The sequence below is a fragment of the Chiloscyllium plagiosum genome, unplaced genomic scaffold, assembly GCF_037043375.1.
Source record: "Chiloscyllium plagiosum isolate Xiang-an unplaced genomic scaffold, Cpla_swu_hap1 HiC_scaffold_15, whole genome shotgun sequence".
In the NCBI taxonomy this organism is placed as follows: domain Eukaryota; kingdom Metazoa; phylum Chordata; class Chondrichthyes; order Orectolobiformes; family Hemiscylliidae; genus Chiloscyllium; species Chiloscyllium plagiosum.
The window spans coordinates 75,650,846-75,678,282 of record NW_028270153.1 but is presented as its reverse complement, the minus strand read 5'-3'; the positions used below and the strand labels follow the sequence as shown (position 1 = coordinate 75,678,282).

Here is a 27,437-nt window from a genome sequence, read left to right as displayed (position 1 = left end):
GCAAAACATTGCAGAGGGTGAAGTTATGTGATGAGGGGCCTCACTCCTTTTTCAGGCTTTTCTCTCTTTCCTGCAATGGAATAAAATAATCTGTGTAAGAAACATTTCACCAAATGCATCTGGTTAGCTGAAGTTCTGGTCAGAAATTCTTCAAAGCTTCCCCATGTGGATGAAAAAGTTGAGTCAATTTTACAGCTTACCCCGGATTTCATAGAATGACAGACGTCATGATAAGGGTATAATCACAGCTGATTGAACAATTCAATGCCTTTTTGCTCATCTCATAATCCTGTACACCACAGTTAATCAAATCTTTAACCATACTCAAAGACTATCTCCATAGTCTTCTGGGGTAGAGTGTTTGAATCATAGAACCCCCTGCCATGCAGAAAGAGGCCATTCAGCCATTACCCATTTGCACCAATCCCCCGAAGAGCAGTCCACCCAAACCAGGCCCTTATCTTATCCCTGTACCACCACATTTCCCATGGCCAACCCACCTAACCTGCACACCGACGATGGGAGGAAAGCAGAGCACCTGAAGTAAAGCTACACATCCATGAGGAGAATGTGCAAACTTCACACAGACAGTTCGATGGTAGAATTGAAACTGGGCTGCTAAGAGAGCAGGTGCTGCTCAAGGAACTGAATGGTATGCTGTTTGTCCTATGACCCACTAGGGAGGAAATTTCAAGTCCCTATCCAATCAGACCCATATGTGACTCCTGACCCAAAGTATCAGTTGCCAAGAAAACACCAAGTACAATTAGGGCTGGTCAGTAAAGCCTGGCTATGTAGCAATGCTAGATAGAGGCAGGAGGCTGGAAGAACACAGCAATGCAGGCAGCATCAACGCAATCCCTCCTCCTGCTGCTGCCTGCCTTGCTGTGTTCCCTCTCCCTCCTGATGCTGAACACTACCCCTGCTCATGACTCCACCCCCATTCCCCCCACCACCACACCCACTCCAGGTACTGGCTCCGACCCCACTCCCAGCTCTATACCCACACCAGCTCCCAGCTTCCAGCCCTGCCGAGTTTTCACCATCCCCCCAGACCTCCCCCTCACTGAGGACGAACGATCAGTCCTCAGCAAAGGACTCACCTTTGTCCCCCTCCGTCCACGCATCAATGAATTTAATACACGCCGTGACATCGAACAATTCTTCCGTCGCCTCCGCCTCCCAGCTTACTTTCACAATCAGGATTCCCGCCCATCTTCCGAGGACCCCTTCGCCCACCTCCAACACACTGCATCCACCTGGACACCCCGTGCTGGCCTATTACCTGCCCTCGACCTCTTCATTTCCAACTGCCGCCGGGACATTAACCGCCTCAACCTGTCGACCCCCCTCCCCCACTCTAACCTCTCACCCTCACAACGCGCAGCCCTCCAATCCCTCTGCTCCAATCCTGACCTCACCATCAAGCCAGCGGACAAAGGGGGCGCAGTGGTAGTCTGGCGCACTGACCTCTACATCGCTGAAGCCAAACGCCAACTCGAGGACATCTCTTTCTACTGCCCCCTCAACCATGACCCCACCCCCCATGACCAAACCATCATCTCCCAGACCATACAGAACCTCATCACCTCAGGAGATCTCCCACCCACAGCTTCCAACCTCATAGTCCGGGAACCCCGCACTGCCCAGTTCTACCTCCTTCCCAAGATCCACAAGCCTGACCACCCTGGCCGACCCATTGTCTCAGCATGCTCCTGCCCCACTGAACTCATCTCTACCTACCTCGACACTGTCCTATCCCCCCTAGTCCAGGAACTCCCCACATACGTTCGAGACACCACCCACGCCCTCCACCTCCTCTAAGACTTCCGTTTCCCCGGCCCCAATGCCTGATCTTCACCATGGATATCCAATCCCTCTACGCCTCCACCCGCCATGACTAGGGCCTCCAAGCCCTCAGTTTTTTCCTCTCCAGACGTTCCCAACAGTACCCCTCCACCGACACTCTCATTCGTTTGGCCGAACTGGTCCTCACCCTTAACAATTTCTCCTTTGAATCCTCCCACTTCCTCCAGACCAAAGGGGTAGCCATGGGCATACGTATGGGCCCCAGCTATGCCTGTCTCTTTGTTGGCTACGTAGAGCAGTTGATCTTCCGTAATTACACCGGCACCACTCCCCACCTCTTCCTCCGCTACATTGATGACTGCATTGGCGCCACCTCATCAACTTCACCAACACATTCCACCCTGACCTTAGATTTACCTGGACCATCTCTGACACCTCCCTCCCCTTCCTGGACTTCTCCATCTCCATCAGTGACGACCGACTTGACACTGATATTTTTTACAAACCCACCGACTCCCACAGCTACCTGGATTACACCTCTTCCCACCCTATCTCTTGCAAAAATGCCATCCCGTATTCCCAATTCCTCCGCCTCCGCCATATCTGCTCCCAGGAGGAGCAGTTCCACCACAGAACACACCAGATGGCCTCCTTCTTTAGAGACCGCAATTTCCCTTCCCACGTGGTTAAAGATGCCCTCCAACACATCTCGTCCACATCCCGCACCTCCGCCCTCAGACCCAACCCCTCCAACCGCAACAAGGACAGAATGCCCCTGGTGCTCACCTTCCACCCTACCAACCTTCGCATAAACCAAATCATCCGCCGACATTTCCGCCACCTCCAAACAGACCCCACCACCAGGGATATATTTCCCTCCCCACCCCTCTCCGCCTTCCGCAAAGACCGTTCCCTCCGTGACTACCTGGTCAGGTCCACGCCCCCCTACGACCCACCCTCCCATCCTGGCACTTTCCCCTGCCACCGCAGGAACTGTAAAACCTGTGCCCACACCTCCTCCCTCACCTCCATCCAAGGCCCTAAAGGAGCCTTCCACATCCATCAAAGTTTTACCTGCACATCCACTAATATCATTTATTGTATCCGTTGCTCCCGATGCGGTCTCCTCTACATTGGGGAGACTGGGCGCCTCCTAGCAGAGCGCTTTAGGGAACATCTCCGGGACACCCGCACCAATCAACCACACCGCCCCGTGGCCCAACATTTCAACTCCCCCTCCCACTCTGCAGAGGACATGGAGGTCCTGGGCCTCCTTCACCGCCGCTCCCTCACCACCAGACCCCTGGAGGAAGAATGCCTCATCTTCCGCCTCAACCCCAGGGCATCAATGTGGACTTCAACAGTTTCCTCATTTCCCCTTCCCCCACCTCACCCTAGTTGTAAACTTCCAGCTCAGCACTGTCCCCATGACTTGTCCGGACTTGTCCTACCTGCCTATCTCCTTTTCCACCAATCCACTCCACCCTCTCCTCCCTGACCTATCACCTTCATCCCCTCCCCCACTCACCAATTGTACTCTATGCTATTTTCTCCCCATCCCCACCCTCCTCTAGCTTATCTCTCCACGCTTCAGGCTCTCTGCCTTTATTCCTGATGAAGGGCTTTTGCCCGAAACGTCGATTTTGAAGCTCCCTGGATGCTGCCTGAACTGCTGTGCTCTTCCAGCACCACTGATCCAGAATCTGATTTCCAGCATCTGCAGTCATTATTTTTACCTCGTGGTCCTCCCCCTCCTGATACTGCCTGCCTTGCTGTGTCCCTCTCCCTCCTGGTACTGCCTGCCTTGCTGTGTTCCTCTCCCTCCTGATGCTGCCCGCCTTGCTGTGTTCCTCTCCCTCCTGATGCTGCCTGCCTTGCTGTGTTCACCCAGCCTCCTGATACTGCCTGCCTTGCTGTCTTCCTCTCCCTCCTGATACTGCCTGCCTTGCTGTGTTCCTCTCCCTCCTAATGCTGCCTGCCTTGCTGTGTCCCTCTCCCTCCTGATACTGCCTGCCTTGCTGTGTCCCTCTCCCTCCTGATACTGCCTGCCTTGCTGTGTTCCTCTCCCTCCTGATGCTGCCTACCTTGCTGTCTTCCTCTCCCTCCTGATGCTGCCTGCCTTGCTGTGTTTATCTCCCTCCTAATGCTGCCTGCCTTGCTGTGTTCCTCTCCCCACTAATGCTGCCTGCCTTGCTGTGTCCCTCTCCCTCCTGATACTGCCTGCCTTGCTGTGTTCCTCTCCCTCCTGATACTGCCTGCCTTGCTGTGTTCCTCTCCCTCCTGATGCTGCCTGCCTTGCTGTGTCCCTCTCCCTCCTGATGCTGCCTTCCTTGCTGTCTTCCTCTCCCTCCTGATACTGCCTGCCTTGCTGTGTTCCTCTCCCTCCTGATACTGCCTGCCTTGCTGTGTTTATCTCCCTCCTAATGCTGCCTGCCTTGCTGTGTTCCTCTCCCTCCTGATGCTGCCTGCATTGCTGTGTCCCTCTCCCTCCTGATGCTGCCTGCCTTGCTGTGTCCCTCTCCCTCCTGATACTGCCTGCCTTGCTGTGTCACTCTCCCTCCTGATACTGCCTGCCTTGCTGTGTTCCCCCAGCCTCCTGATGCTGCCTGCCTTGCTGTGTCCCTCTCCCTCCTGATGCTGCCTGCCTTGCTGTGTTCCTCTCCCTCCTGATGCTGCCTGCCTTGCTGTGTTCCTCTCCCACCTGATGCTGCCTGTCTTGCTGTGTTTATCTCCCTCCTAATGCTGCCTGCCTTGCTGTGTTCCTCTCCCTCCTGATACTGCCTGCCTTGCTGTCTTCCTCTCCCTCCTGATGCTGCCTGTCTTGCCGTGTTCTCCCAGCCTCCTGATACTGCCTGCCTTGCTGTGTCCCTATCCCTCCTGATACTGCCTGCCTTGCTGTCTTCCTCTCCCTCCTGATGCTGCCTGTCTTGCCGTGTTCTCCCAGCCTCCTGATACTGCCTGCCTTGCTGTGTCCCTATCCCTCCTGATACTGCCTGGTTGCTGTGTTCCTCTCCCTCCTGATGCTGCCTGTTTGCTGCCTTCCTCTCCCTCCTGATGCGGCCTGCCATGCTGTGTTTATCTCCTTCCTAATGCTGCCTGCCTTGCTGTGTTCACCCAGCCTCCTGATGCTGCCTGCCTTGCTGTCTTCCTCTCCTTCCTGATCCTGCCTGCCTTGCTGTGTTCCTCTCCCTCCTGATGCTGCCTGCCTTGCTGTGTTCCTCTCTCTCCTGATACTGCCTGCCTTGCTGTGTCCCCCAGCCTCCTGATGCTGCCTGCCTTGCTGTGTCCCTCTCCCTCCAGATGCTGCCTGCCTTGCTGTCTTCCTCTCCCTACTGATCCTGCCTGCCTTGCTGTGTCCCTCTCCATCCTGATACTGCCTGCCTTGCTGTGTCCATCTCCCTCCTGATACTGCCTGCCTTGCTGTGTCCCTCTCCCTCCTGATACTGCCTGCCTTGCTGTCTTCCTCTCCCTCCTGATGCTGCCTGCCTTGCTGTGTCCCTCTCCCTCCTGATACTGCCTGCCTTGCTGTGTCCCTCTCCCTCCTGATACTGCCTGCCTTGCTGTGTTCCTCTCCCTCCTGATGCTGCCTGCCTTGCTGTGTTCCTCTCCCTCCTGATGCTGCCTGCCTTGTCGTGTTCTCCCAGCCTCCTGATACTGCCTGCCTTGCTGTGTCCCTCTCCCTCCTGATACTGCCAGCCTTGCTGTGTTCCTCTCCCTCCTGATGCTGCCTGCCTTGCTGTGTTCCTCTCCCTCCTAATGCTGCCTGCCTTGCTGTCTTCCTCTCCCTCCTGATACTGCCTGCCTTGCTGTGTTCCTCTCCCTCCTGATGCTGCCTGCCTTGCTGTGTTCCTCTCCCTCCTGATGCTGCCTGCCTTGTCGTGTTCTCCCAGCCTCCTGATACTGCCTGCCTTGCTGTGTCCCTCTCCCTCCTGATACTGCCTGCCTTGCTGTCTTCCCCTCCCTCCTGATGCTGCCTGCCTTGCTGTGTCCCTCTCTCTCCTGATGCTGTCTGCCTTGCTGTGTCCCTCCCCCTCCTGATACTGCCTGCCTTGCTGTGTTTATCTCCCGCCTAATGCTGCCTGCCTTGCTGTGGCCCTCTCCCTCCTGATGCTGCCTGCATTGCTGTGTCCCTCTCCCTCCTGATGCTGCCTGCCCAGCTGTGTCCTTCTCCCTCCTGATACTGCCTGCCTTGCTGTGTTCCCCCAGCTTCCTGATGCTGCCTGCCTTGCTATGTCCCTCTCCCTCCTGATGCTGCCTGCCTTGCTGTGTTCCTCTCCCTCCTGATGCTGCCTGCCTTGCTGTGTTTATCTCCCTCCTAATGCTGCCTGCCTTGCTGTGCCCCTATCCCTCCTGATACTGCCTGCCTTGCTGTGTCCCTCTCCCTCCTGATGCTGCCTGCCTTGCTGTGTTCCTCTCCCTCCTGATGCTGCCTGCCTTGCTGTGTCCCTCTCCCTCCTGATACTACCTGCCTTGCTGTGTTTATCTCCCTCCTAATGCTGCCTGCCTTGCTGTGCCCCTATCCCTCCTGATACTGCCTGCCTTGCTGTGTCCCTCTCCCTCCTGATGCTGCCTGCCTTGCTGTGTTCCTCTCCCTCCTGATGCTGCCTGCCTTGCTGTGTCCCTCTCCCTCCTGATACTACCTGCCTTGCTGTGTTTATCTCCCTCCTGATGCTGCCTGCCTTGCTGTGTTCCCCCTCCCTCCTGATGCTGCCTGCCTTGCTGTGTCCCTCTCCCTCCTGATACTGCCTGCCTTGCTGTGTCCCTCTCCCTCCTGATGCTGCCTGCCTTGCTGTGTTCCTCTCCCACCTGATGCTGCCTGCCTTGCTGTGTTTATCTCCCTCCTAATGCTGCCTGCCTTGCTGTGCCCCTATCCCTCCTGATACTGCCTGCCTTGCTGTGTTCCCCTCCCTCCTGATACTGCCTGCCTTGCTGTGTTCACCCAGCCTCCTGATGCTGCCTGCCTTGCTGTGTCCCTCTCCCTCCTGATGCTATCTGCCTTGCTGTCTTCCTCTCCTTCCTGATACTGCCTGCCTTGCTGTGTTCCTCTCCCTCCTGATGCTGCTTGCCTTGCTGTGTTCCTCTCTCTCCTGATTCTGCCTGCCTTGCTGTGTCCCCCAGCCTCCTGATGCTGCCTGCCTTGCTGTGTCCCTCTCCCTCCTGATCCTGCCTGCCTTGCTGTGTCCCTCTCGCTCCTGATACTGCCTGCCTTGCTGTGTCCATCTCCCTCCTGATACTGCCGGCCTTGCTGTCTTCCTCTCCCTCCTTATGCTGTCTGCCTTGCTATCTTCCTCTCCCTCCTAATGCTGCCTGCCTTGCTGTGTCCCTCTCCCTCCTGATGCTGCATGCCTTGCTGTGTCGCTCTCCCTCCTGATACTGCCTGCCTTGCTATGTTCCCTCTCCCTCCTGATGCTGCCTTCCTTGCTGTGTTCCTCTCCCTCCTGATGCTGCCTTCCTTGCTGTGTTCCTCTCCCTCCTGATACTGCCTGCCTTGCTGTGTCACTCTCCCTCCTGATACTGCCTGCCTTGCTGTGTTCCCCCAGCCTCCTGATGCTGCCTGCCTTGCTGTGTTCCTCTCCCTCCTGATGCTGCCTGCCTTGCTGTGTCCCTCTCCCACCTGATGCTGCCTGCTTTGCTGTGTTTATCTCCCTCCTAATGCTGCCTGCCTTGCTGTGTCCCTCTCCCTCCTGATACTGCCTGCTTTGCTGTGTTTATCTCCCTCCTGATGCTGCATGCCTTGCTGTGTCACTCTCCCTCCTGATACTGCCTGCCTTGTTGTGTTCCCCCAGCCTCCTGATGCTGCCTGCCTTGCTGTGTCCCTCTCCCTCCTGATACTGCCTGCCTTGCTGTCTTCCTCTCCCTCCTGATGCTGCCTGCCTTGCCGTGTTCTCCCAGCCTCCTGATACTGCCTGCCTTGCTGTGTTCCTCTCCCTCCTGATGCTGCCTGCCTTGCTGTCTTCCTCTCCCTCCTGATGCTGCCTGCCTCGCTGTGTTCCTCTCCCTCCTAATGCTGCCTGCCTTGCTGTGTCCCTCTCCCTCCTGATACTGCCTGCCTCGCTGTGTTCCTCTCCCTCCTAATGCTGCCTGCCTTGCTGTCTTCCTCTCCCTCCTGATGCTGCCTGCCTCGCTGTGTTCCTCTCCCTCCTAATGCTGCCTGCCTTGCTGTCTTCCTCTCCCTCCTGATACTGCCTGCCTTGTTGTGTTCCTCTCCCTCCTGATGCTGCCTGCCTTGCTGTGTCCCTCTCCCTCCTGATGCTGTCTGCCTTGCTGTGTTTATCTCCCGCCTAATGCTGCCTGCCTTGCTGTGTCCCTCTCCCTCCTGATGCTGCCTGCCTTGCTGTGTTCCCCCAGCTTCCTGATGCTGCCTGCCTTGCTATGTCCCTCTCCCTCCTGATGCTGCCTGCCTTGCTGTGTTCCTCTCCCTCCTGATGCTGCCTGCCTTGCTGTGTTTATCTCCCTCCTAATGCTGCCTGCCTTGCTGTGCCCCTATCCCTCCTGATACTGCCTGCCTTGCTGTGTCCCTCTCCCTCCTGATGCTGCCTGCCTTGCTGTGTTCCTCTCCCTCCTGATGCTGCCTGCCTTGCTGTGTTTATCTCCCTCCTAATGCTGCCTGCCTTGCTGTGCCCCTATCCCTCCTGATACTGCCTGCCTTGCTGTGTCCCTCTCCCTCCTGATGCTGTCTGCCTTGCTGTGTTTATCTCCCGCCTAATGCTGCCTGCCTTGCTGTGTCCCTCTCCCTCCTGATACTGCCTGCCTTGCTGTGTTCACCCAGCCTCCTGATGCTGCCTGCCTTGCTGTGTCCCTCTCCCTCCTGATGCTATCTGCCTTGCTGTCTTCCTCTCCTTCCTGATACTGCCTGCCTTGCTGTGTTCCTCTCCCTCCTGATGCTGCCTGCCTTGCTGTCTTCCTCTCCTTCCTGATACTGCCTGCCTTGCTGTGTTCCTCTCCCTCCTGATGCTGCTTGCCTTGCTGTGTTCCTCTCTCTCCTGATTCTGCCTGCCTTGCTGTGTCCCCCAGCCTCCTGATGCTGCCTGCCTTGCTGTGTCCCTCTCCCTCCAGATGCTGCCTGCCTTGCTGTCTTCCTCTCCCTCCTGATCCTGCCTGCCTTGCTGTGTCCCTCTCCCACCTGATACTGCCTGCCTTGCTGTGTCCATCTCCCTCCAGATACTGCCGGCCTTGCTGTCTTCCTCTCCCTCCTTATGCTGTCTGCCTTGCTGTGTCCCTCTCCCTCCTGATGCTGCATGCCTTGCTGTGTCGCTCTCCCTCCTGATACTGCCTGCCTTGCTATGTTCCCTCTCCCTCCTGATGCTGCCTTCCTTGCTGTGTTCCTCTCCCTCCTGATGCTGCCTGCCTTACTGTGTCACTCTCCCACCTGATGCTGCCTGCCTTGCTGTGTCCCTCTCCCTCCTGATACTGCCTGCCTTGCTGTGTTCATCTTCCTCCTGATGCTGCCTGCCTTGCTGTGTCCCTCTCCCACCTGATGCTGCCTGCTTTGCTGTGTTTATCTCAATCCTAATGCTGCCTGCCTTGCTGTGTTCATCTTCCTCCTGATGCTGCCTGCCTTGCTGTGTTCATCTTCCTCCTGATGCTGCCTGCCTTGCTGTGTTCCTCTCTCTCCTGATGCTGCCTGCCTTGCTGTGTTTATCTCCCTCCTAATGCTGCCTGCCTTGCTGTGTTCCTCTCCCTCCTGATGCTGCCTGCCTTGCTGTGTTTATCTCCTACCAAATGCTGCCTGCCTTGCTGGGTTCTCCCAGCCTCCTGATGCTGCCTGCCTTGCTGTCTTCCTCACCCTCCTGATGCTGCCTGCCTTGCTGTGTCCCTCTCCCTCCTGATGCTGCCTGCCTTGCTGTGTTCCTCTCCCTCCTGATGCTGCCTGCCTTGCTGTCTTCCTCACCCTCCTGATGCTGCCTGCCTTGCTGTGTCCCTCTCCCTCCTGATGCTGCCTGCCTTGCTGTGTTCCTCTCCCTCCTGATGCTGCCTGCCTTGCTGTGTTTATCTCCCTCCTAATGCTGCCTGCCTTGCTGTGTTCCTCTCCCTCCTAATGCTGCCTGCCTTGCTGTCTTCCTCTCCCTCCTGATGCTGCCTGCCTTGCTGTGTTTATCTCCCTCCTGATACTGCCTGCCTTGCTGTGTCCCTCTCCCTCCTGATGCTGCCTGCCTTGCTGTGTTCCTCTCCCTCCTGATGCTGCCTGCCTTGCTGTGTTCCAATCCCTCCTGATGCTGCCTGCCTTGCTGTGTCCCTCTCATTTCTGATACTGCCTGCCTTGCTGTGTTCCCTCTCCCTCCTGATGCTGCCTGCCTTGCTGTTTTCCCTCTCCCTCCTGATGCTGCCTGCCTTGCTGTGTTCCCTCTCCCTCCTGATGCTGCCTGCCTTGCTGTTTTCCCTCTCCCTCCTGATGCTGCCTGCCTTGCTGTGTCCCTCTCCCTCCTGATACTGCCTGCCTTGCTGTGTCCATCTCCCTCCTGATACTGCCTGCCTTGCTGTGTAGCTCTCCCTCCTGATACTGCCTGCCTTGCTGTGTCCCTCTCCCTCCTGATACTGCCTGCCTTGCTGTGTCCCTCTCCCTCCTGATGCTGCCTGCCTTGCTGTGTCCCTCTCCCTCCTGATACTGCCTGCCTTGCTGTGTAGCTCTCCCTCCTGATACTGCCTGCCTTGCTGTGTCCCTCTCCCTCCTGATACTGCCTGCCTTGCTGTGTCCCTCTCCCTCCTGATGCTGCCTGCCTTGCTGTGTCCCTCTCCCTCCTGATACTGCCTGCCTTGCTGTGTCCCTCTCCCTCCAGTTACTGCCTGCCTTGCTGTCTTCCTCTCCCTCCTGATACTGCCTGCCTTGCTGTGTTCCTCTCCTTCCCAATGCTGCCTGCCTTGTTGTGTCCCTCTCCCTCCTAATGCTGACTGCCTTGCTGTGTCCCTCTCCCTCCTGATACTGCCTGCCTTGCTGTGTTCCTCTTCCTCCTGATGCTGCCTGCCTTGCTGTGCTCCTCTTCCTCCTGTTCCTGCCTGCCTTGCTGTTCCTCTCCCTCCTGATGCTGCCTGCCTTGCTGTGTCCCTCTCCCTCCGGTTACTGCCTGCCTTGCTGTTCCTCTCCCTCCTGATACTGCCTGACTTGCTGTGTCCCTCTCCCTCCTGATACTGCCTGACTTGCTGTGTCCCTCTCCCTCCTGATACTGCCTGCCTTCTGTGTTCCCTCTCCCTCCAGTTACTGCCTGCCTTGCTGTCTTCCTCTCCCTCCTGATACTGCCTGCCTTGCTGTGTTCCTCTCCTTCCCAATGCTGCCTGCCTTGTTGTGTCCCTCTCCCTCCTAATGCTGACTGCCTTGCTGTGTTCCTCTTCCTCCTGATGCTGCCTGCCTTGCTGTGTCCCTCTCCCTCCGGTTACTGCCTGCCTTGCTGTTCCTCTCCCTCCTGATACTGCCTGACTTGCTGTGTCCCTCTCCCTCCTGATACTGCCTGACTTGCTGTGTCCCTCTCCCTCCGGTTACTGCCTGCCTTGCTGTTCCTCTCCCTCCTGATACTGCCTGACTTGCTGTGTCCCTCTCCCTCCTGATACTGCCTGACTTGCTGTGTCCCTCTCCCTCCTGATACTGCCTGACTTGCTGTGTCCCTCTCCCTCCTGATACTGCCTGCCTTCTGTGTTCCCTCTCCCTCCTGATACTGCCTGCCTTGCTGTGTTCCTCTCCCTCCTGATAGTGCCTGCCTTGCTGTGTCACTCTCCCTCCTGATACTGCCTGCCTGGCTGTGTTCCCCCAGCCTCCTGATGCTGCCTGCCTTGCTGTGTTCCTCTCCCTCCTGATGCTGCCTGCCTTGCTGTGTCCCTCTCCCTCCTGATGCTGCCTGCCTTGCTGTGTTTATCTCCCTCCTAATGCTGCCTGCCTTGCTGTGTCACTCTCCCTCCTGATACTGCCTGCCTTGCTGTGTTCCTCCAGCCTACTGATGCTCCCTGCCTTGCTGTGTTCCTCTCCCTCCTGATGCTGCCTGCCTTGCTGTGTTCCTCTCCCTCCTGATGCTGCCTGCCTTGCTGTGTTCCCTCTCCCACCTGATGCTGCCTGCCTTGCTGTGTTTATCTCCCTCCTGATGCTGCCTGTCTTGCTGTGTTGATCTCCCTCCTAATGCTGCCTGCCTTGCTGTGTTCATCTCCCTCCTGATATTGCCTGCCTTGCTGTGTCCCTCTCCCTCCTGATGCTGCCTGCCTTGCTGTGTCCCTCTCCCTCCTGATGCTGCCTGCCTTGCTGTGTTCCTCTCCCTCCAGATGCTGCCTGCCTTGCCGTGTTCTCCCAGCCTCCTGATGCTGCCTGCCTTGCTGTGTTCCTCTCCTTCCTGATGCTGCCTGCCTTGCTGTGTTCCTCTCCCACCTGATGCTGCCTGCCTTGCTGTGTCCCTCTTCCTCCTGATACTGCCTGCCTTGCTATGTTCCCCCTCCCTCCTGATGTTGCCTTCCTTGCTGTGTTCCTCTCCCTCCTGATGCTGCCTGCCTTGCTGTGTCACTCTCCCTCCTGATGCTGCCTGCCTTGCTGTCTTCCTCTCCCTCCTGATGCTGCCTGCCTTGCTGGGTTCACCCAGCCTCCTGATGCTGCCTGCCTTGCTGTCTTCCTCTCCCTCCTGATGCTGCCTGCCTTGCTGTGTTCCCCCAGCCTCCTGATGCTGCCTGCCTTGCTGTGTTCTCCCAGCCTCCTGATGCTGCCTGCCTTGCTGTGTTCACCCAGCCTCCTGATGCTGCCTGCCTTGCTGTCTTCCTCTCCCTCCTGATGCTGCCTGCCTTGCTGTGTTCCCCCAGCCTCCTGATGCTGCCTGCCTTGCTGTGTTCTCCCAGCCTCCTGATGCTGCCTGCCTTGCTGTGTTCACCCAGCCTCCTGATGCTGCCTGCCTTGCTGTCTTCCTCTCCCTCCTGATACTGCCTGCCTTGCTGTGTTTATCTCCCTCCTAATGCTGCCTGCCTTGCTGTGTTCCTCTCCCTCCTAATGCTGCCTGCCTTGCTGTGTTCCTCTCCTTCCTGATGCTGCCTGCCTTGCTGTGTTTATCTCCCTCCTAATGCTGCCTGCCTTGCTGTGTTCCTCTCCCTCCTGATACTGCCTGCCTTGCTGTCTTCCTCACCCTCCTGATGCTGCCTGCCTTGCTGTGTTCCTCACCCTCCTGATGCTGCCTGCCTTGCTGTGTCCCTCTCCCTCCTGATGCTGCCTGCCTTGCTGTGTTCCTCTCCCTCCTAATGCTGCCTGCCTTGCTGTCTTCCTCTCCCTCCTGATGCTGCCTGCCTTGCTGTGTTCCTCTCCCTCCTAATGCTGCCTGCCTTGCTGTCTTCCTCTCCCTCCTGATGCTGCCTGCCTTGCTGTGTTCCTCTCCCTCCTAATGCTGCCTGCCTTGCTGTGTCGCTCTCCCTCCTGATACTGCCTGCCTTGCTGTGTTCCTCTCCCTCCTAATGCTGCCTGCCTTGCTGTCTTCCTCTCCCTCCTGATGCTGCCTGCCTTGCTGTGTTCTTCCCCCTCCTGATACTGCCTGCCTTGCTGTGTTCCCTCTCCCTCCTGAAGCTGCCTGCCTTGCTGTGTCCCTCTCCCTCCTGATGCTGCCTGCCTTGCTGTGTTCCTCTCCCTCCTGATGCTGCCTGCCTTGCTGTGTCCCTCTCCCACCTGTTACTGCTTGCCTTGCTGTTTCTCTCCCTCCTGATGCTGCCTGCCTTGCTGTGTTCCAATCCCTCCTGATGCTGCCTGCCTTGCTGTGTCCCTCTCATTTCTGATACTGCCCGCCTTGCTGTGTTCCCTCTCCCTCCTGATGCTGCCTGCCTTGCTGTTTTCCCTCTCCCTCCTGATGCTGCCTGCCTTGCTGTGTCCCTCTCCCTCCTGATGCTGCCTGCCTTGCTGTGTAGCTCTCCCTCCTGATACTGCCTGCCTTGCTGTGTCCATCTCCCTCCTGATGCTGCCTGCATTTGCTTCGTCCCTCTCACTCCTGATGCTGCCTGCCTTGCTGTTTTCCCTCTCCCTCCTGATGCTGCCTGCCTTGCTGTGTCCCTCTCCCTCCTGATGCTGCCTGCCTAGGTGTGTACCTTTCCCTCCTGATACTGCCTGCCTTGCTGTGTTCCTCTCGCTCCTGATACTGCCTGCCTTGCTGTGTTCCTCTTCCTCCTGTTCCTGCCTGCCTTGCTGTTCCTCTCCCTCCTGATGCTGCCTGCCTTGCTGTGTCCCTCTACCTCCGGTTACTGCCTGCCTTGCTGTTCCTCTCCCTCCTGATACTGCCTGACTTGCTGTGTTCCTCTCCCTCCTGATGCTGCCTGCCTTGCTGTGTCCCTCTCCCTCCTGATACTGCCTGCCTTGCTGTTCCTCTCCCTCCTGATGCTGCCTGCCTTGCTGTGTCCCTCTCCCTCCAGTTACTGCCTGCCTTGCTGTCTTCCTCTCCCTCCTGATACTGCCTGCCTTGCTGTGTTCCTCTCCCTCCTAATGCTGACCGCCTTGCTGTGTCCCTCTCCCTACTGATACTGCCTGCCTTGCTGTGTTCCTCTCCCTCCTGATGCTGCCTGCCTTGCTGTGTCCCTCTCCCTCCTGATACTGCCTGCCTTGCTGTGTTCCTCTCCCTCCTGATACTGCCTGCCTTGCTGTGTCACTCTCCCTCCTGATACTGCCTGCCTGGCTGTGTTCCCCCAGCCTCCTGATGCTGCCTGCCTTGCTGTGTTCCTCTCCCTCCTGATGCTGCCTGCCTTGCTGTGTCCCTCTCCCTCCTGATGCTGCCTGCCTTGCTGTGTTTATCTCCCTCCTAATGCTGCCTGCCTTGCTGTGTCACTCTCCCTCCTGATACTGCCTGCCTTGCTGTGTTCCTCCAGCCTACTGATGCTCCCTGCCTTGCTGTGTTCCTCTCCCTCCGGATGCTGCCTGCCTTGCTGTGTTCCTCTCCCTCCTGATGCTGCCTGCCTTGCTGTGTTCCCTCTCCCACCTGATGCTGCCTGCCTTGCTGTGTTTATCTCCCTCCTGATACTGCCTGCCTTGCTGTCTTCCTCTCCCTCCTGATACTGCCTGCCTTGTTGGGTTCCCCCAGCCTACTGATGCTGCCTGCCTTGCTGTGTTCCCTCTCCCACCTGATGCTGCCTGCCTTGCTGTGTTCCTCTCCCTCCGGATGCTGCCTGCCTTGCTGTGTTCCTCTCTCTCCTGATGCTGCCTGCCTTGCTGTATCCCTCTCCCTCCTGATACTGCCTGCCTTGCTGTGTTCCTCTCACTCCTGATGCTGCCTGCCTTGCTGTGTTCCCTCTCCCACCTGATGCTGCCTGCCTTGCTGTGTTTATCTCCCTCCTAATACCGCCTGCCTTGCTGTCTTCCTCTCCCTCCTGATGCTGCCTGTCTTGCTGTGTCCCTCTCCCTCCTGATACTGCCTGCCTTGCTGTGTCCCTCTCCCTCCTGATACTGCCTGTCTTGCTGTGTCCCTCTCCCTCCTGATACTGCCTGTCTTGCTGTGTTCCTCTCCCTCCTGATGCTGCCTGCCTTGCTGTGTTCCTCTCCCTCCTGATGCTGCCTGCCTTGCTGTGTCCCTCTCCCTCCTGGTACTGCCTGCCTTGCTGTGTTCCTCTCCATCCTGATGCTGCCTGCATTGCTGTCTTCCTCTCCCTCCTGATGGTGCCTGCCTTGCTGTGTTCCTCTCCCTCCTGATGCTGCCTGCCTTGCTGTGTCCCTCTCCCTCCTGATACTGCCTGTCTTGCTGTGTTCCTCTCCCTCCTGATGCTGCCTGCCTTGCTGTGTTCCTCTCCCTCCTGATGCTGCCTGCCTTGCTGTGTCCCTCTCCCTCCTGGTACTGCCTGCCTTGCTGTGTTCCTCTCCATCCTGATGCTGCCTGCCTTGCTGGGTTCCCCCAGCCTACTGATGCTGCCTGCCTTGCTGTGTTCCTCTCCCTCCTGATGCTGCCTGCCTTGCTGTGTTTATCTCCCTCCTGATACTGCCTGCCTTGCTGTCTTCCTCTCCCTCCTGATGCTGCCTGTCTTGCTGTGTTGATCTCCCTCCTAATGCTGCCTGCCTTGCTGTGTCCCTCTCCCTCCTGATACTGCCTGCCTTGCTGTGTCCCTCTCCCTCCTGATACTGCCTGCCTTGCTGTGTCCCTCTCCCTCCTGGTACTGCCTGCCTTGCTGTGTTCCTCTCCCTCCTGATGCTGCCTGCCTTGGTGTCTTCCCCTCCCTCCTGATACTGCCTGCCTTGCTGTCTTCCTCTCCCTCCTGATGGTGCCTGCCTTGCTCTGTCCCTCTCCCTCCTGATGCTGCCTGCCTTGCTCTGTCCCTCTCCCTCCTGATGCTGCCTGCCTTGCTGTGTTCCTCTCCCTCCTGATGCTGCCTGCCTTGCTGTGTTTATCTCAATCCTAATGCTGCCTGCCTTGCTGTGTTCATCTCCCTCCTGATGGTGCCTGCCTTGCTCTGTCCCTCTCCCTCCTGATGCTGCCTGCCTTGCTCTGTCCCTCTCCCTCCTGATGCTGCCTGCCTTGCTGTGTTCATCTCCCTCCTGATGCTGCCTGCCTTGCTGTGTTCCTCTCCCTCCTGATGCTGCCTGCCTTGTTGTCTTCCTCTCCCTCCTGATACTGCCAGCCTTGCTGTGGTTATCTCCCTCCTAATGCTGCCTGCCTTGCTGTGTCCCTCTCCCTCCTGAAACTGCCTGCCTTGCTGTTTTCCCTCTCCCTCCTGATGCTGCCTGCCTTGCTGTCTTCCTCTCCCTCCAGATGCTGCCTGCCTTGCCGTGTTCTCCCAGCCTCCTGATACTGCCTACCTTGCTGTCTTCCTCTCCCTCCTGATGCTGCCTGCCTTGCTGTGTTCCTCTCCCTCCTGATACTGCCTGCCCTGCTGTGTTCCTCTCCCTCCTGATGCTGTCTGCCTTGCTGTCTTCCTCTCCCTCCTGATGCTGCCTGCCTTGCTGTGTTTATCTCCCTCCTAATGCTGCCTGCCTTGCTGTGTTCCTCTCCCTCCTAATGCTGCCTGCCTTGCTGTCTTCCTCTCCCTCCTGATGCTGCCTGCCTTGCTGTGTCCCTCTCCCTCCTGATGCTGCCTGCCTTGCTGTGTTCCTCTCCCTCCTGATACTGCCTGCCCTGCTGTGTTCCTCTCCCTCCTGATGCTGTCTGCCTTGCTGTCTTCCTCTCCCTCCTGATGCTGCCTGCCTTGCTGTGTTTATCTCCCTCCTAATGCTGCCTGCCTTGCTGTGTTCCTCTCCCTCCTAATGCTGCCTGCCTTGCTGTCTTCCTCTCCCTCCTGATGCTGCCTGCCTTGCTGTGTCCCTCTCACTCCTAATACTGCCTGCCTTGCTGTGTTCCTCTCCCTCCTGTTGTTGCCTGCCTTGCTGTGTTCCTCCGCCTCCTGATACTGCCTGCCTTGCTGTGTTCCTCTTCCTCCTGCTGCTGCCTTCTTTGCTGTGTTCCTCTCCCTCCTGTTGCTGCCTGCCTTGCTGTGTTCCCTTGCCTCCTGATACTGCCTGCCTTGCTGTGTTCCTCTCCCTCCTGATGCTGCCTGCCTTGCTGTGTCCCTCTCCCTCCTGATACTGCCTGCCTTGCTGTGTTCCTCTCCCTCCTGATACTGCCTGCCTTGCTGTGTCCCTCTCCCTCCTGATGCTGCCTGCCTTGCTGCCTTCCTCTCCCTCCTGATGCTGCCTGCCTTGCTGTGTCCCTCTCCCTCCTGATGCTGCCTGCCTTGCTGTGTTCCTCTCCCTCCTGATGCTGCCTGTCTTGCTGTGTCCCTCTCCCTCCTGATACTGCCTGCCTTTCTGTGTTCCTCTCCCTCCTGATACTGCCTGCCTTGCTGTGTTCCTCTCCCTCCTTGCTGTGTCCCTCACCCTAAGGCAGGCAGTACCAGGAGGGAGAGGAACACAGCAAGGCAGGCAGTATCAGGAGGGAGAGGGACACAGCAAGGCAGGCAGTACCAGGAGGGAGAGGAACACAGCAGGCAGGCAGTATCAGGAGGGAAAGGGACAGAGCAAGGCAGTCAGTATCAGGAGGGAGAGGAACACAGCAAGGGATGCAGCATCAGGAGGGAGAGAAACACAGCAGGGGAGGCAGCATTAGGAGGGAGAGAAACACTGCAAGGCAGGCAGTATCAGGAGGGAGAGGAAGACAGCAAGGCAGGCAGCAGCAGGAGGCTGGGTGAACACAGCAAGGCAGGCAGCATTAGGAGGGAGAGGAAGACAGCAAGGCAGGCAGCATCAAGAGGCTGGGTGAACACAGCAAGGCAGGCAGCATTAGGAAGGAGATAAACACAGCAAGGCAGGCAGCATCAGGAGGGAGAGGAAGACAGCAAGGCTGGCAGTATCAGGAGGCTGGGAGAACACGGAAAGGCAGGCAGCATCTGGAGGGAGAGGACGACAGCAAGGCAGGCAGCATCAGGAGGGAGAGGAACACAGCAAGGCAGGCAGCATCAGGAGGGAGAGGAACACAGCAAGGCAGGCAGTATCAGGAGGGAGAGGGACACAGCAAGGCAGGCAGTATCTGGAGGGAGAGGGACACAGCAAGGCAGGCAGTATCAGGAGGGAGAGGAACACAGCAAGGCAGGCAGTAACAGGAGGGAGAGGGACACAGCAAGGCAGGCAGTATCAGGAGGGAGAGGGACACAGCAAGGCAGGCAGTATCAGGAGGGAGAGGAACACAGCAAGGCAGGCAGTATCAGGAGGGAGAGGGACACAGCAAGGCAGGCAGCATCAGGAGGGAGAGGAACACAGCAAGGCAGGCAGTATCAGGAGGGAGAGGGACACAGCAAGGCAGGCAGTAACAGGAGGGAGAGGGACACAGCAAGGCAGGCAGTCTCCTGCCTGTGTATTTTCTCTTCCAGCATGTGCAGTGTTTTTGTTTCTGTGTAGCAATGCTATCATTCCATCAGCCCGGGTATCTCCTGGTGCCCCATTGTCTGATGTTTAATTGCTCAATTATTTTAGGCATTGCTTTGCTTGAAGTATCGAATAAATGCAGGTTGTTGGTAAGAATGCTTTAAAATTGGGAGTGTTGCCAGTGTCCAGTTGTTAGCCTCTTCACTCCAACATTATAGTTACGCAAACAAGCAGGAAGCTCTCATGTATTTACTGCAGATGGATTTATACATTATCATGGGGTTTAACACCAACCCTCTCTGTTTAGCCATTGGGATAAAGAAATGTACCTTTTGTGGGTGTGGGCTGTTAGGTGCTGAGTTGATGGAGGCCACACTTGCGTTCTTCCAGCTGGGAGAGCCTTTTTGGGAGTGGGGCCGTGTCTGGTTCCCAGCTGGTTTCACCGTACCAATTCGGTAGCTGTCAGGAGCCAGGTACTTCTCCTTAATTTTAAGGTTGGTCCGACCTTTCACTGTTCAAATTAAGGTGTGCTGTTAACAAAAGAATCCCCCATTCTTACTGATGAAACAAGAGGCCTGAGAGAGATTCTCACTGCTGGTTGTTGTGTATTTTAATGATCTAGGTATGGATAGCAGACTAAAGCAGTAAATTTGCAGGTTAGTGAAAATTGATGGTGTTGCAGATAGTGAGAGAAATGCTTTCGACAAATAAAACAATGTAGACGGCTGAACAGAGGCAAATGGAATTTAATCTTGAAAATGAAAGGTGATGAATTGAGTGGTAGGACATTTGGAAGTATAGAGGAGCATTTCTGGATTTAAATAAAAGAAGTTGGCAATGATGCATTGGGGAAACTGACTAAAAGGCACTGGTAATGGATAGGGAAAGATCATGTGCAGGAATTACACTCTATCTGACACAAACGTCACAGGAGAGAGGTGGTTCAACCATGGCTTCCCAATGAAATTAGGGATAGTATTAGGTGCAAAGAGGCAACAGACAAAATTGCATATCAAAGCAGCAAGCTTGAGGATTGAGCACAGTTTACAATTGATTAGGTGCACTTTGTGGCAGTTGGCCCAGAGCCTGAACAAGGAGAGGTTAATGCCACCGCTCCTTGTTCAGGCCGTCATCACTTCTCTTTAATTTTTTTGAATTTTTGATTTAGAATGTGAGCTGAAGTTGAGAATGGAGCTTTGAACAGCAGCTTGTTTTAAAATAAAAGAATAAAGAATTTGGTAATTGCACACGGGAATTGGTCGAGAAAGGTGATTGCAGATTCATTATTGAACAGTGCAGATGTTTCAGCAACAGGATGTGATTGGTCAGTCAAGGGGAGGTCAGTTGCTGGCCAGTCAACCACAGAGAATGTAGAGAATGAGAAGCCATAGATTGAACTGGTGATGACTGACGTGAATGGGCTTTGTTGGACAGCAGCCTGCATGCTTGGAAGTTGCTGGACTTTTTGGCATTGACCAGTTTGGGGTGAAGGGCCTGTCTCTGTGCTGTAGGACTTTAGAGTCAAGGGACTCTGGAAAGCTGTGTTTGGATTTTTACTTTCTCAATCATTCTTTAACTAAATATAAAACCAGAGTTTTTTGAGGAAAGAATCTCAGCTCATAAGAAATAAGTGAATATTCCTCAGAGCCTCCTGGATTAATGTGACTTCACAACTCAGGCATGATCAATTTTGTTTTTTTTCCATTCAAGGATTCCATAAAGACCGATGGTTTTGAATCTTTAGTAAGAATGGCCACATCTATGACCTTCACCAACCTCTGCAAGGATCATTCTTCACAAGGAACTCATCGAGGGGACTCCATCCCCCTCCCACTCGCACCATCACCGTACTGCGGAGAATCCGCACCATCCTCAGTTGCTGAGAGTCACCAAACTGCAAAAAGATAGAACATAGAACAATACAGCTAAGGAATAGGCTGTTTGGCCATGTTGTACTGAACATGACACTAAATTAAGCTAATCCCTTCTGCCTGCCCTCGGTCCATATCCCTCCATTCCTTGCATATTCATGTGTTTATCTAAAAGCCACTTAAACGCCCCTATCATATCTGCCTCCACCACCCCATGGTGGTGTGTTCCAGACCCCTGCCAATTTCTTTTATAAAAACTCTTGTCCCACACATCTCCTTTGAACTTTCCCTTCTCACCTTAAATGCATGCCTCTCTAGTTTTTGACATTTTAACTCTGGGAAAAAGATTCTGATAGTCAACCCTGTCTCTGCATCTCATTATTTTATCGACTTCTATCAAGTCTCCCCTCAGCCTCTGCTGCTCCAGAGAAAACAGCCCAGTTTTTCCAGCCTCTCATTTGCTCACGCCCTCTAATCCAGGCAGCACCCTGGTAAACCTCTTCTGTACCCTCTCCAAAGCCTCCACATCCTTCCTGTAATGAGGTGACCAGAACTGAACACAATACTCTAAGCACGGCCTAATCAAAATCTTAGAAAGCTGTAACATGACATCCTGACTCTTGTACTCAGTGCCCCGACCAATAAAGACAAGCATGCCACACACCTTCTTCACCACCCTATCTAATTGTGTGGCCAATCTCAGGGAGCTGTGGACTTGAACCCCAGAATCCCTCTGTACATTAATGCTGTACAGGGTCCTGCTATTAACTGTTTACTTTTCCTTAACATTTGATCTCCCAAAATGCAGCATCTCATACTTACCCAGATTAAACTCCATCTGCCATTTCTCTGCCCACATCTGTAACTGATCTCTATCCCACTGTATCCTTTGACAGCCCTGTGCACTGCCCACAACTCCACTGATCTTTGTACATCTGCAAACTTACTAACCCACCCATCTACACTTTCATCCAAGTCATTTACATCTAGATCATGAACAGCAGAGATCCCAGTACAGATCCCTTTGGAACGCCATTACTCACAGACCCTCAGCCTGACAAACACCCTTCCACCGCTATCCCCTGCCTTCTATGGACAAGCCAATTCTAAATATACACTGCCAAGTCACAGTGGATCCCTTGCATCTTAATCTGGGACATTGTTGGAATTCCACGTGGATAACATCCACCGCTCTATACTCATTAATCACCTTTGTCACCTCCATGAAAAATTCAATCAAGTTAGTAAGACAGGACCTGCCTTCCACAAAGCCATGCTGACTGTCCCTAATTAGGTCATGCTTTTTCAAATGTGTGTAAATCCTATCCCTAAGAAGTCTCTCCAATAGCTTCCCAACCACCGATGTGAGACTCGCCAGTCTATAGTTTCCTGGAGTATCCTGATTTCCCTTCTCGAACAGAGGAACAACATTAGCTAATCCCCAGTCCTCCGGGACCTCTCCATTGGCTAGTGAGGATACAAAGATCTTGGTCAAGGTCCCAGCAATCTCTTCTCTTGCCTCTCAATAACCTGGGGTAGATACCATCGGGCCCTGGGGACTTATCCACCTTAATGCTCTTTAAGTGCTATTTCTTTCCTCATCTCAAAATACTCCAGCATATTAGCATGCCCCACACTAATCTCACTCTCCTCCATATCCTCCTGCTGGGTGAATACCAACACGAAATACTCATTTAGGGTCTCACTCACATCCTCTGCTGCCAAGCACAATTTCCCTCCTTTATCCTTGAGTGATCCTACCTTCTCCCTCATTATCTCGTGGTGGGAGAACACTTTGGGGACAGAGACCACAACTGCCTCACATTTACCAAAGCCTTGGAGAGTGAAAGCAGTTACCGAGGGAAGATGTTTAATTGGGGAAAGGAAATTATGACGCTATCAGACAGGAGTTGGGAAGTACAGACTGGGAGCAATTGTTCCACAGAAAGGGCACACTAGACATGTGGAGACTATTTAAGGAGCAGTTGTTGCGAGTGATGCAAGAATTTGTTCCTCTGTGACAGGTAAGAAGGGGTAAGATTAAGGAACTTTGGATGTCGAGAACAGAGGAGCTTCTCGTCAAAAAGAAAAAGGCAGTTTATGTAAGGTGGAGGAAGCAAGGATCGAGCACAGCTTTAAAGGATTACAGGCTTGCTAGGAAGGAGCTCAGAAATGGACTGAGGAGAGCCAGGAGGGGGCACGAAAAAGGCTTGGCAGGAAGGATTAGGGAGAATCCTGCAGAGTGTGAAAATAGATACGTCCTCTGGGCCCGATGGGATTTATCCTAGGATCCTCTGGGAACCATGAGGCATGGCACTCATCCACAGATTCAATCAATAAGCACATCGACCTGGACCCAATATACCGACCACTGCAACGGACAGCTGGAACTGACAACCGGAAGCGGCAGATTCAAACCACTACAAATGCCGGAGGAAAGATCACAAAAGCGCTTCACAGGAGGCTCCCAAACACTGAGGATGTCACTGAGACAGGGGACGAAACATCTGCCACACAAATTCCCAGCTTGGCGAACAGAACCACAACAACGAGCACCCGAGCTACAAATCTTCTCACAAACTTTGAATCCTCTGGGAAGCCAGATAAGAGATTGCTGAGCCTTTGGCTTTGATCTTTAGATCATCACTGTCAACAGGAATAGTGCCAGAAGATTGGAGAATAGCAAATGTGATTCCCCTGTTTAAAAAGGAGAGTAGAGACAACCCTGGTAATTATAGACCAGTGAGCCTTACTTCAGTTATTGGTAAAGTGTTGGAAAAGTTTATAAGAGATAGGATTTATAATCATCTAGAAAAGAATAATTTGATTCGGGATAGTCAGCACGGTTTTGTGAAGGGTAGGTCATGCCTAACAAACCTTATTGAGTTCTTTGAGAAGGTGACCAAACAGGTAGATGAGAGTAAACCGGTTGATGTGGTGTATATGGATTTCAGCAAGGCGTTCGATAAGGTTCCCCACAGTCGGCTATTGTATAAAATGCGGAGGAATGGGATTGTGGGAGATATAGCAGTTTGGATGAGTAATTGGCTTGCTGAAAGAAGGCAGAGGGTGATGGTTGATGGGAAATGTTCATCCTGGAGTCCATTACAAGTGGTGTACCGCAAGGGTCGGTGTTGGGTCCACTGCGGTTCGTCATTTTTATAAATGACCTGGATGAGGGCGTAGAAGGGTGGGTGAGTAAATTTGCAGACGACACTAAGGTCGGTGGAGTTGTGGATAGTGACGAAGGATGTTGTAGGTTACAGAGAGACATAGGTAAGCTGCAGAGCTGGGCTGAGAGGTGGCAAATGGAGTTTAATGCGGACAAGTGTGAGGTGATTCACTTTGGTCGGAGTAACCGGAATGCAAAGTACTGGGCTAATGGTAAGAGTCTTGGTCGTGTAGATGAGCAGAGAGATCTCGGTGTCCAGGTACACAGATCACTGAAAGTTGCCACCCAGATTGACAGGGTTGTTAAGAAGGCATACTGACGTAATTTGCCCTCCCCTAGTTTTGTGCCTTCCCATAAGGTCCTGACTTATCCTTATTTGTAGCTGTCTTCAACCTTAAGAAGGTGTGATCACTGTTTCCAAAATGCCGTCCCATTGAGAGGTCAGTCACCTGGCCAGGCTCATTAACCAATACAAGGTGCCGAGGGACTGTCCACATACTGTTTCAAGAAACCCTCTTGGATACATTTAACAAATTTTTCCCCGACTAAGCCTCTTGCTCTAAGAGGGGGGGGTCCCAGTCAATATTACAGAAGTTAAAGTCACTCACTATGACAACCCTATTGTTATTGCATCTTTCCATAATCTGCTGATATATTTGTTCCTCAATGTCTTCGTGGCTGTTGGGGGGGGGGGGGGGGGGTCTGTAGTGTAATGCTATCAGAGTGATTACAACCATCTTATTTTGAGCTGTATGCATACTGCCTCAGTGGATGAGCCCTGCCGTATGTCCTCTCTGAGTGCAGATATAACATTCTCCCTGATTAGTAATGCAACTCCTCCACCTCTTTTACCTTATAGATCAACAACATTAGCCAAAGTTGAACCACCTCTCACAAGGCAAGGTTCACAACTCCATCGACATGAACTGTCTCTGGTGCGATTCACACACAATGGCCTCACAAAACACTCGTGTTCTGTTACTTTTGGTGGGGTACATTTCTCTTTGTCCATTCAGACCCTGGAGTGAGTCTTCAATCCTGGGACTGCTGGAAGGATCAGCTCAATTCCACCAATTAATGCAAACTGACAGACTAACCTGAATAAGATCACAGACAAAACTGGGTGGGTGTTACCTGCTAGTTGTACCAAGCTTTAGTCGCTGCTATCTTGTGTAACAATGTTTGGACCTGCACTGTGCACCCAACACATTGCCTGCAAGCAAATACCCCACCAACTCCACAGCATCATCTCGGGACTGAACAAAGTGAACTTCCAAGGCAGTGCTTATGCAATCGGAATGAACTCCCTCAAGTTTAAAAAGGTAACGGTGATCTCGTCAAGGTGTTTGAGATGATTAAAGCGTTTAATAAGGTGGGGAGGTTAGGATGGCGATGGAGGAGGCCAAGGACCTGCATGTCCTTGGCGGAGTGGGAGGAGAAATTAAAGTATTCAGCCACGGGACGGTTGGGTTGGTTGGTGCGGGTGTCCCAGAGGTGTTCTCTGAAACGTTCTGCAAGTAGGCGGTCTGTCTCCCCAATGTAGAGGAGACCACATCGGGTGCAGCGGATGCAGTAAATGATGTGTGTGGAGGTGCAGGTGAATTTGTGACGGATATGGAAGGATCCCTTGGGGCCTTGGAGGGAAGTGAGGGGGGAGGTATGGGCGCATGTTTTGCATTTCTTGCAGACCTCATCACCAGGGATATATTCCCCTCCCCACCCCTATCAGCGTTCCGGAAAGACCACTCCCTCCGTGACTCTCTCGTCAGGTCCACACCCCCCACCAACCCAACCTCCACTCCCGGCACCTTCCCCTGCAACTGCAAGAAATGCAAACTTTGCGCCCACACCTCCCCCCTCACCTCCATCCAAGGCCCCAAGGGATCCTTCCATATCCGTCACAAATTCACCTGCACCTCCACACACATCATTTACTGCATCCGCTGCACCCGATGTGGCCTCCTCTATATTGGGGAGACAGGCCGCCCACTTGCAGAACGTTTCAGAGAACACCTCTGGGACACCCGGACCAACCAACCCAACCGCCCTGTGGCTGAACACTTAAACTCCCCCTTCCACTCCGCCAAGGACATGCAGGTCCTTGGCCTCCTCCATCGCCAGACCATGGCAACACGACGGCTGGAGGAAGAGCGCCTCATCTTCCGCCTAGGAACCCTCCAACTACAAGGGATGAACTCAGATTTCTCCACCTTCCTCATTTCCCCTCCCCCCACCTTTTCTCAGTCCCAACCCTCGGACTCAGCACCGCCTTCTTGACCTGCGATCTTCTTCCCGACCTCTCCGCCCCCATCCCCTCTCTGGCCTATCACCCTCACCTTGACCTCCCTCCACCTATCGCATTTCCAACGCCCCTCCCCCAAGTCCCTCCTCCCTACCTTTTATCTTAGCCTGCTGAACACACTTTCCTCATTCCTGAAGAAGGGCTTATGCCCGAAACGTTGATTCTCCTGCTCCTTGGATGCTGTCTGACCTGCTGCGCTTTTCCAGCAACACATTTTTCATCTCTTTTGAACAACCAAGGGGACGTTTATAAAGTGCACAATCAGTAACGTGATGGACGGTGTCAGTAACAGAGCAATCAAGCAGCACCTGCTCAGCAATAACCTGCTCAGTGACCTGCCCAGTTTGGGTAACCCCAGGGCCACTCACCTCCTGACCTCATTACAGCCTTGGGTCAAACATGGACAGAAGAGCTGGATTCCATAGGGGCGGGGAGAGGGACAGCCCTTAACATCAAGGCTGAATTTGTCTGTGTGTGGTATCAAGGAGCCCTGGCAAAACTGGACTCAGTGGGTATCAGGGGACAAACTCTCCACGGGTTGGAGTCTACCTGACACATAGGAAGATGGTTGTGGTTCTGGGAGGTCAGTCATCTCAGCTCCAGGACACCTCTGCAGAAGTCCCTCAGCATGGTGTCCTAGGTCCAACCATCTTCAGCTGCTTCATCAATGACCTTCCCTTCATCATAAGGTCAGAAGTGGGGATGCTCGCTGATGATTGCACAATGTTCAGCATCATTCGCAACTCCTCAGATACTGAAACAGTCCATGTTCAAATTTTCATTCATTCATAGCGTCTGGGCATCACTGCCGAGAGCAGCATTTATTGCCTATTCTTTGTTGCCTTTAAAATGCAACAAAATTTGGACAATATCCAGTCTTGGGTTGATAAGTGACAAGTAGAATTTGCACCACATAACTGCCAGACAATGACCACCATCAATGAGAGACAATCTAACCACCACCACTTGACATTCAACGGTATTACCATCACCGAATCCCCTACTATCAACATCCTGGGTGTTACCATTGACTAGAAACTCAACTGGACTCACCTCATAAACACAGTGGCTACAACAGCAGGTCAGAGGCTGGGAATACTGCAGCGAGTAACTCACCACCTGACTCCCCAGAGCCTGTCCACCATTTACAAGGCATGTGTCAGGAGTGTGATGGAATATTCCCCACTTGCCTGGATGGGGGCTGCTCCAACAACACTCAAGAAGCTTGACACCATCCAGAACAAAGAATCCACTTACTTGGAACCACATCCACAAGAATCCATTCCCTCTAACTCCCTCAGTTGCAGCAGTGTGTACTATCTACAAGATGCACTGAAGAAATTCACCAAAGATCCTCAGACAGCACCTTCCAACCCCACGACCACTTCCAACTGGAAGGACTAGGGCAGCAGGTACATGGGAACACCACCCCCTGCAAGTGCCCCTCCAAGCCACCCACCTTCCTGATTTGGAAATATATTGCCATTCCTTCACTGTCGCTGAGTCAAAATCTTGGAATTCCTGCTCTCAGGG

At 54.1% G+C, this 27,437-nt stretch overlaps 1 protein-coding gene across 1 annotated transcript in view; it reads right to left on the bottom strand.

The window, feature by feature from the left end:
• The window catches only part of LOC148147695 (microtubule-actin cross-linking factor 1, isoforms 6/7-like), a 237,723-nt gene that overhangs the window by 41,242 nt on the left and 169,044 nt on the right, over nucleotides 1–27,437 (bottom strand). Inside the window, exons 18-19 of the mRNA XM_087994629.1 lie at nucleotides 20,336–20,453; nucleotides 18,889–19,070 (exon numbers count right to left, since the gene is read on the bottom strand). Coding sequence (XP_087850755.1) covers nucleotides 18,889–19,070; nucleotides 20,336–20,453 — 300 coding nt within the window. The remainder of the gene's footprint in view (nucleotides 1–18,888; nucleotides 19,071–20,335; nucleotides 20,454–27,437) is intronic.